Genomic DNA, 9,419 nt, shown 5'->3' with positions numbered 1-9,419 from the left:
GCACCGTCTGTTTCCCCCGTCTCCGCGTGGGCTCCCAGCTGAATCGATAAGACAACGGGCTCTCGCTCCATTTCTTTATTCGTTCCAGGTTCAATTGCTGACGGTGCCAGTAACTTCTTTAATTTGTTCGCGGGATTTTTCTGATGACACCAGCGGTCGCGGCAGAACCCTTGAAGGGTAGAGGAAAAACGCTTCGCTTTAAAAACTTTGTTGTGACAACAGAAGTCCTGTTGCTACGGCAAAGCCATCTGTTGTTAACATTCCTGTAGTCGCAACAGAACTGCCATTTACGCTACTCTTCAAAATGGGCGATAACATTCAAACCATGTTCAACTACTGATGCAATATCAGGATCACGACAAGACAGGAATTCCGCACGACGGAACATCAAAAAGAGGACAGAAATACGACACACGACAGAGCATCAGAATCCTGGCACAAGAACAGGACAAGCCGACAGTACGACTCGCGAAAATACGACAAAGTTACAGAAATTTTTGTTGTCACTTTCGACTGGGCAGCGCCATCGCAGAGTCCAGTGCGAACAGTGCTACGAACAATGCTTGAAGAAGTGGTTTGAGAGATTTAGATGGACTCTTGCGGTCGGCAGGCACGCACGGGTGTTGTCGTCCTTTCGTTTCCTATCGGTGCAGGTATACAACGCGCTCCGATATGGTACGACCAAAACGGTCTTAAGATGCTGCGAGAAGAGGCTCGAGAGCGAAGGGCTGCCATTCTGAGCTTTTATTCCTCGACGACACTTGTGCAGTCGCTGGTAATGAGAGACCCGGAGGGGGCTTTGGCCGCATGCAGGTGACTGCTGGCAGGTCTAGTGTTTGGAGAAGTAGGCTCTGCTGCCGTTGGGGTCGGGCCTGATGGTGTCGCTGCCAGGCTTCCAGTTGGCAGGGCACACTGCATAGACCAGGGAAAAGCAGCAGCAGTTGAGAACTAGAGTTCATCTTTTTCAGCATCAGTTGTTCCCACAAAATGCAAATATTCCCCAAGTTTTTAGCAGGACAGCCATAAAGAGAACACGCTACTTCGCTCAGTAGAAACACGCTTCGACTTCGGGGCTTGCCAGTTTAAAATTTTTAAAGATTGCAGCTTTTGTCATAAATTGATACGACGAGTGTTGTGTGCTGAGCACATGAAACACGGTAAGGAATCAATACATTCGAACTTCTCAAAAGTTGGCAGATTCTGGAGAACAACACACTTGGGGCCTGCAAGCTGTATGCAACCGCTATCTAGAAAAAGCTGGGAGTGCAGTAAATGTTGTTCCAGACTTCTGATTTTCTTGCTGCAAAAGTTGCCCAACTGCAAAGTTTGTGGTTCAAGGAAAGGTTCAGAGCCGTAATGCCGCGATTTAAACAACGAAGCATGCAGGAGTCCTGAAGGATTGGAGCTGGAATCATAAACTTCAACTCTTACCTCACTCCTAGCTTTCTGTAGATAACACCTCCATAAAGTAGTAAGCACCCAGTAAGCTACCAAAACTCTACAAAATGTACGTACTTCGAATTATTATTTTTTATGGAAGGTATTTCATATTTTACCAACGCACTGAGCCACACGAGCCCCCTTGATCAGTAGTAATTGCAGAGTATATTTAGCGATTTGTGCAACGGTTGTGGGGATATTCGAACGTAACAAAAAGGGGGGTGTGGCACTTCCCACAGGATCGTGGGCAATACCACACCAACAGCCGGCAGCCTAAGCGAATTAATAACCCTGCTACACTGGTGTCCGAATCATTCCAACCGAATGCCATTTGACTCAAATGCGCGGTTGTATTGCTGAAGTAAGTTTTGAAATGGCATTCCAGGTATTTGGGGCTCTAAATGCCATTTCTTGCATTCTCGCACACAGGGTTCCAGGACAGCGTAACAAATATATTACTGGCTTACGTAAAACAAACAAAATATTCCTAATTGTGAGACAAAAATTTGCTTACTTTTCAGTCACTTGAATCATGATACTAAGATGCAATAATTCCATACTCTCATCAGCAATGCGATCAAGCAAAAAACCAGCGGGGCCAGACAGCACAAAACATGCACACAAAAATATATTAAAAAATCCTTCATTGCGATTTAGAAATGGCAAAAACTGTGGCAAAGCTTGCGTCATTTATAATGTGATAATATTTTACTGCCAAATCGGCTGCTAAATTGGTTGTTGCATTATTGTGTAAAAACAGAACTCAACAGGAGCAGCACCATGCAGCACGGCGAGCGATTGTTTGAGCTTTCAAATCCCATCGAAATTTTGGTGGAGCACAGTGTATTCTGAAGGGCATTCGAAGCCCCTCAAACGAGTCGAATGGCATCCGGTTCGAAGGCATTTCAGATGCCAGTGTAACAGGCGTATAACACGAGACAAGCGTTCACCTTCGCCATGCTCGTCGACGTACTGGAAGGCCTGCACAAGTCGGAGTGCCTCGTCGACGGAACGGCCGACCCCGAGGTCGTTGATGGTGACCTGACGCAATCGTGCCTGCTTGTCGATGATGAACAGGGCACTGGGAAAACAAAAGGTAGTGGCAAGTCGACAACGTGATCCACATCAGAGTTCTTCAGCAGAATCACGGCCATGCGAGCACCCCTGCCTCACTAGAACCAGGGGCAGGTTTCGGCACGTTCGGCACGTAGGTTCGGCAGGAAGGGGAGAACAACTAAACTTTGCGGAACACTTATTGAATGAAATAGATTTTGCATTTCAAATTAGAAAACGATAAATAAAGCACTGCTTACTTGCGTACCAAGATATTTTTTTTTTCGTGGGGAGGTGGGGGGCAATGTGCTGCAAGCATTAGAGTGCTACTTAACTTTGTCTACAGATAGCGCCTGGTGAAGTTGCCCTGTGTTCGCCACTGCTTGTATACAGCGCGGGAAGGGGGGGGGGGGGTGGGGGAGGGTGCACTGCCGACTGGTTTTAAACATGGGGTCTATGGGGAGTGGCACAGCAAGAGTATACTGAGTAACTGATGTGCCCCTTGCAGACAGAGGGGGAACGGTGGCGAAACAAATGAATGGACAAGGGAAGTGGCACGGCGGATTTTACTGACCGGAAGGCAATGCCTTCATCTTCATTGAGAACGCCGTATGCCCTGGAGATCTTCATGGTCTTGTCGGCAAGCAGCGGGATGTCCACCTGGCCAACGCCACCTTGGTTGCGTGGAATGTTGGTCCTGCAGCAAGGCAGCAAAGGAGCAGGATTGTTGCAGTAACAGCACAAGTGTATAAACAGGATGGTATCCCTGGGATAGGCATATATGGACAAGCAACCGTTTCAATCTGACCAAATTAAGTAGAAAATCGGCAGTGTATAAACAAAATCTTGAGCCTTTGTAATCTAAAAAGTGGTTAATTTCCATGGAGTTTCTTAGACGTTGAATTTAATTGACAACCAAGGTAAAAAACAAGGTATGCAACAACAGACCGAGATTAGCTACCAGCACACAGGCATGCTTGCCATAGGAAGTACTAGCACCCATTCTTGAAGACCAGTCTGCAGCCACGACAAAATCACTCTTACCAGGCGAGGTGACAGAAGTGGCTGTCGGTGGAACACGCCACGACCTCACAGTTGACCCTCCGGAACTCCTCCACACGGTCACTGAAGGCGATGATCTCCGTGGGGCAGACGAAAGTGCTGAAGGGGTATGCGCAAGGACGCATGCGTAATAATTTAGATGACGTAAAACTCGGTAAGCGGTGCTTCACGAATGTCGATATGAAAACTGCACATAAAACAATGGGAGAAGGAAGAACGAGTTGCTACTCACAAGTCAAGCGGGTAGAAGAAGAGGACGAGGTACTTGTTCTTGTAATCCGACAACTTGATCTCCTTGAACTGGCCATCGACGAGGGCGGTGCCGCAAAAGTCGGGAGCGGGAGTCGTCAGCTGAGGCACCACCATGTCCCTGAATTCACAAGAATAAAAAAAAAGACGACCCAAATTAGAAAAACAAGTGTGCTCTCAGGAACGAGAGGTTCCAAATGCGCGTGGCAATGCGACCGAGCGCCCGCGCAGATGTCTTGCAACTGTATACGAGACATGGGGAAAGAGGCGAGGAGAAGGGGGCACGCAGTGTCGAGGGTGGCGCTGCGAGTAAAGCGATAACGGCACACTATTCCGCACGGTAGTGCCGCTGAGGCATCAGAAACGTCAGTTTCCTATAACCTGAATTACTATAGCGCGTACCGCGTATTGCGCAAGCAAACTGTCACATGGTGGAGAGCACACGACCGTACCGGCAAAGCTGAGGGCCAAGCGTTCCTACACACGCCGTACCTCGTTAGAGTGGTAGCTTCAACAGCGCAGCAGAATAAACCATGGTACGGCGGAAATCTGAAAATTTTCTGCAACACTTTGAAAAGACCAAGGGTCGAAACGTGCAACTGCTTGGATGGTCAGCAAACACTCGAAATACGAGATATCGTTTCAAAACGCGTGTACGATAGCTGTTCATGGGGTCTAGAATTGGGTTACGCCTCTTAATGGTACCCTGCAACACTTTCTTCAACTTTTTCGAAATCTTAAATGCTTGCGAATGTGCTCACTTCCTGCGCGCGCGCGAAGAGTTATCTCGGCTTGGTTCCGCGGCTTGGTTACCGATTATGAATAACTGGAATAGCGGTGGTGATGCATGCACTGGGGACGATGCCGTACGCGCGGACATATTTTCGTGTGCGTCCAATCGTACGCAGACTCGTAAAAGCGTCGGCAGTGCACTCACATCACGTCGGGAATCGCGATGGGAATCGCGGACGTAGGGTCCGCGAAATTGGACATGTTCTTCGTACGGGGAGTTCCAACCGGCGGGGTCTCCTTGGGCGGGGTCCTAACCCAAGGGGTCGCTTCTACGTCGTCCCCTCTGTCAGCTGCTGCTGCTGCTGCTGCTGCAGTTTGGCGCAGAGGCTGTTCCCGCACGTCCCGTGCCACGCTGACTCGCTCGGTCGCTGTGATCGCTGGCGGGGCACCCGTCAACCTGAACAACCGCCCCGCACGTAAACTGATCAGCATGAGCAAAAATAAAAGTTCATAAGCACGCATTACACATAGAATATACCTTTGGTGCAACATCCACACTCATTCCACCTGTTTACGACCAACAGAAGCTGACCTCCCAAGCCAGTGGTGTCGAAAAGGCGTCTCAGAAGGTTGACGGCTCTTCATTGGCAGCTCTTCGCAAACGTTTTATACAACAGTGCGGCCGTTTCCGCTATTAACAGCGCTAAGTGCTAGCCAAGAAGTATAGATGAACGCGAACATACTCTTTAGACCATGTCTGAAATTACAGCGCATATAGTCAGGCGTGTGGCATAAACGTGTCAGCGCCCCTACCTCTACCCTCCCGCGACTTCATGTAGATCAAGAAGACCGTTCGACCACGTCTAGCAATGAGACACGGGTTCAAAGCGCTCGCTCGGCCAGCGGGAACACGTGCACAATTCGCACGGTCATCGCGCGCGAACTACGAACGCACCGCTTTAAAGCATGCAAAAACCACTATACTCGGTTACAACCATGGACGAAAGAAACGGTTATTATTTCCTGCATGGTTATTGTTCCTCCAAGGTTATTATTTCCTTCAAAAAGGAGTATTATTCCCTGCATGGTTACAACTCAAGAACGGCACCACCTCATGTAGTGTATCACTCCGCCAAAGCGCCGGACCCGTGACGTCAGTGCGCGCGCGTTTTGAAAGGGGTTTGCTACGAATGCGTGATATCGTCTGCCTTGTCTCACGGAGTTTGTTTGTCGTCACTGGAGTCGTTTATAAGCATATTAAGTCCAAAAAATCACGGGAACGGCTCACGCAATGTTCAAAATATTCCCAGTAACGCCCTACTTGCGCCGCGCGGAGGAACATCCGGCTACGGTGATAAGGCAAAGCGGCAACTTCCGGTGCCGTTCTTAAGTTGTCACCGAGTATAGCAGGTATGACCACACTGCAGAGTGGCGCTTTTATGCGTTGAGCGCCACTCTGCTGGACGGAGCATTGGATCAAACCCGTGCTACTGGGCCTCAGGGCAAGAGCTGAAACTAAGGCGGGAGTTTCGAATGTTGATTGAACCTGCTGCCCAGTGGTGATGCGGATTAATGGGCCACGTGGACACTCGGAAAAAGAAAGACCACTTAGAAATTGCACGCAGAAGCAGCTGCAGTGTGTTCAGCAACCTTATTTTTTTCGCGTAGCGTGAAGCCGCAAAAAAAAAAAAAAGAACGGTGGCATTTAAGTGACCTCGATTCTGTTTTTCTTTCTTTTCTTTTTTTTTTGTAGTCTCATTACGCACACAGCGTAGCGTCGTGGAGCTCAGGCTACTCCTCCTAGCTAGAGCACTAAATATTGAATGACCCGCCATCGTAAGCAATCAAACTAACATTTCATGTACTTGGCCATATGGCGCGAAATAACTTGTACGAAGACAAGTCTTCCGTCTGTCTTTGTAATTGAATTCATAACCGGTCCACGTCGCTACTGTTCCGTCGCTACCCTCTCCATTTTTGTGGCCATCGTGGGAAATCAAACGTGGGCCTACCTGGTAAATCAAAGCTATCGTACAATCACGGCAAATAATGAAAACAGTTTGTGAGCAATAAATATGCAAGAAAACAAACCAAACTGGCAACAGCTACATGTTGGAAGCTTGGAAAGAGGGGCAAACACACAGAAAAGTCAGCACAAAATCCTCGAAGAACGGGAACTGTGACGGTGGGTTCCATCATTAGTTTTTTGCTCGGTTATACTCTTGTTCTGTTCAGATATTTAGTCTAACTTCTGGTTATTTTTTTTTTCATCTGAAATTAAACAAATGTGCAAAAAAATTCTGAAATCCGCATGTTCGTAATATCGCCACGTAATGTGGAAGAATATGCAAAGTATATAGCCCCCCCCCCCCCCCCTCCCGCCTTTCCGTGACCAAGAAAAAAACTTACACATTGCTCCCAAAACCTCAGTTTAATGAGTCTTGTGAACCTGCAGGTCACGCGCACTGCGTTACAAACCAGTTCTGCACAATAGACAGTTTTAGAATAACGTATATAACTTACGCAGCCGTACGCAAACAGTTAGCGAACGCCATTTCTTTGCGTCGTTCGCACTGCGCATGCGCCGTACGCGAAGCCGCTTATGCGTTTAGCGGAGGGAAATGCTATGCGCTCCTGCAAGGAATTGCTTGAAACGGCAGGCTCTGTAGGCGGCGTACGCCAGACCTTATTACAAAATGCAAGCTTGCTTCATCAAAAAGAGTGCTTTATTCATCCCAATAACAATGATACCAACTGCAGCACACACTTCAAACAATCTAGATATTCAACAAAAGCGGTGAGGCTGGAATGAATCACCAGCCATTTTCTATTCCGGTTCTTATGACGTCACAGGGTTCGTGCGTGCGATTGGTTTCCGCTGACCAAAGCCACCGCGACGACATGTTACTGTGAGATTGTAGCGCATGATTTCGTTTGGTGGTATACCTAACACACCTGTAACCCTGTTTCCACTATTTTCCAGTTAACGTCACTGCCGACGTTCTCAGGCTGGAGCGCGAAATTCGAAAAGCTTTTCAGTATTGGCGATCTATTTTTTTTCCTGAAAACAACCTTTTTCGGAGCCGAAATGAGTTGAGTCAGTTCCCGAAGCTCATTCCTTTCAAATTACACAAGATTGTACTCTGTCTTTTACTTCTAAACCGCTCTAAATCTTGCTGCAAGGTATACCGAGAGCACGCTTACTTATAGGATCCCAAGCTTAGGAACACTCTCGTGGGCTTCCCGAAAGTTGAAGACGACCTCATGCACGAAGAACCTCTGCGCCATGAACACTGCGCTGTTCCACAACAACGATGCGCGACTGGTTGCGGTTCCCTGTATCCGCCCCCCCCCCCCCCCCCCCCCCGTTTGCCCCTAACACACAAGTGTTGCGTGTTGACCTGTTTCCAACTGGTTCACTTGAGGTCACGAGTTCGTCTTCTAGAGGATCTCATCTGGGCGAGATGCAAAAACGCTGAACTTTCCCGTTGGTGGGAAGCGGGAACTAACACGGGAATAATAGAAGAAAACAAAACCAGACGAGACGAAGCGCTTCGTCTCGTCTATGCAATGTATTGCCGACTCGCCCAAGCTTCCGCTCTTGATGAACTTTCCCTGCAGGTGAAAGGGGCCATGAAGACAAAATACAGCATTGCTTATTAAAAAAAAAAACTGCCCCTTTTGTTAACCCATTCAGCTTCGTTTCAGCCCCGAAGACGTTCTTTTTTTCTTTAACAAAGACGCTACCAGTAACGACGAACTTTCAAATTTCGCGTAATTCGACGTCAGCGCTGACGCAACAGAGGGGACATTGACAACACTGCTGTTGAGCGTATCAACTGCGAGGTAGCATTCAAGTGATGAGATAAAACTAGACGCCCCATCCGTAACCGCGCACTCGTTTATTAGCGCCAACCGCACAAATAAGATTCTGTGACGTCATAAAGGCATGCCGACAAAGTGCCTGGTAAACGAGCAGTGCTTCATCTGCTTTCCTCAAGAGCCAGATGAAGCGGAAATTTTGTAAAGCCTGTTCTATATAGTGCGCAATGTCTGAAACAGTCGAAGTAGACCTTTTATACTGGAAGAACAGTACGAATATAAAAATCACGATTGGTGGCTCTTTCAAAAGTGATTTCCGGTAACGCACTTGTCAAATATTGCTAATCGCGTCGCGGGACCGGGGTGACAGCTAAGGGGCTTCCCTTGCAATAACATCGCGCTCCGGTTTTATAACTTCATGCACAAAGGTCGCTCCTATAGGTGCGCTCTTCACGTAGTTGAGCACGGTTTTCAGCGCAACTAATTGATCGCGCAATGGCTGCGCTCTTTGGCAGCGGCCACCGAATGTCAACCAGAATGTGCTTGAAGTTTGTCCCGGCGTACCCATGGCGTCCGCAAGAAGCAGCGATTGGGATGAGTAAGCCAGCAGAGGGTAGCGGGGCCTGCAAGCTCGTGCGCAGATTGCGGGTGTGGAAAGGGTGCATTTTCCTGTGAACGTTGTTTGTTGGCATTTTTAAATGCAGAGCATTTCAGTAACTCACGATGTCACCCGCGTTGGCGTCCGTAGTCCGCACCGTCGTTGTCCCTACTATATAAAAAAAAAACACCATCCAGCGCCAGGTTTCGATCCCTCGACCCTTCGGGCGGAACGCAATGAGTCTGGTGCTGTACCGACTGCGCCACAAAGCCGACACAGAATGTGACGCTACGGACGCGCCTTATATCCTTGACTCATTCACATTACTGCTGACGAGCGCTCTCTCGTCAGCAGTTGCCATAAGTGCAACAACATTAACGTAACGCAAACTACTTAACGTCGTGCGCCCCCGGAAATGCTCTGCATTTGATCGTGCCCCTCTCGAGGGGGATGTTTCTGTGTG

At 48.4% G+C, this 9,419-nt stretch overlaps 1 protein-coding gene across 1 annotated transcript; it reads right to left on the bottom strand.

Moving 5' to 3' along the window:
* Positions 1 to 322: 322 nt before the first annotated feature.
* LOC144148033 (peroxiredoxin 2-like) lies at positions 323 to 4,992 on the bottom strand. The gene is made up of 6 exons (XM_077679632.1): positions 4,742 to 4,992; positions 3,788 to 3,925; positions 3,538 to 3,654; positions 3,068 to 3,190; positions 2,391 to 2,521; positions 323 to 912 (listed from the first exon to the last, which is right to left on the bottom strand). The coding sequence occupies exons 1-6, from the start codon at positions 4,795 to 4,797 to the stop codon at positions 830 to 832; spliced, it is 648 nt and encodes a 215-aa protein (XP_077535758.1). The 5' UTR covers positions 4,798 to 4,992; the 3' UTR covers positions 323 to 829.
* Between the last annotated feature and the right edge of the window lie 4,427 nt (positions 4,993 to 9,419).

The sequence above is a fragment of the Haemaphysalis longicornis genome, unplaced genomic scaffold, assembly GCF_048455015.1.
Source record: "Haemaphysalis longicornis isolate Haplotype H1 unplaced genomic scaffold, Haemaphysalis longicornis Haplotype H1 scaffold_717, whole genome shotgun sequence".
Taxonomy (NCBI): Eukaryota; Metazoa; Arthropoda; class Arachnida; order Ixodida; family Ixodidae; genus Haemaphysalis; species Haemaphysalis longicornis.
This window is presented reverse-complemented; position numbering and strand designations above follow the sequence as displayed.

Coding starts and splice junctions, on each gene's coding strand:
- LOC144148033 (XM_077679632.1), bottom strand. CDS start 4,797: ATGTCCAATTTCGCGGACCCTACGTCCGCGATTCCCATCGCGATTCCC. Junction 3,655..3,787: donor TTCTTCTACCCGCTTGACTT/GTGAGTAGCAAC, acceptor ATACCCCTTCAG/CACTTTCGTCTGCCCCACGG. Junction 2,522..3,067: donor GATGAAGGCATTGCCTTCCG/GTCAGTAAAATC, acceptor TTGTTTTCCCAG/TGCCCTGTTCATCATCGACA.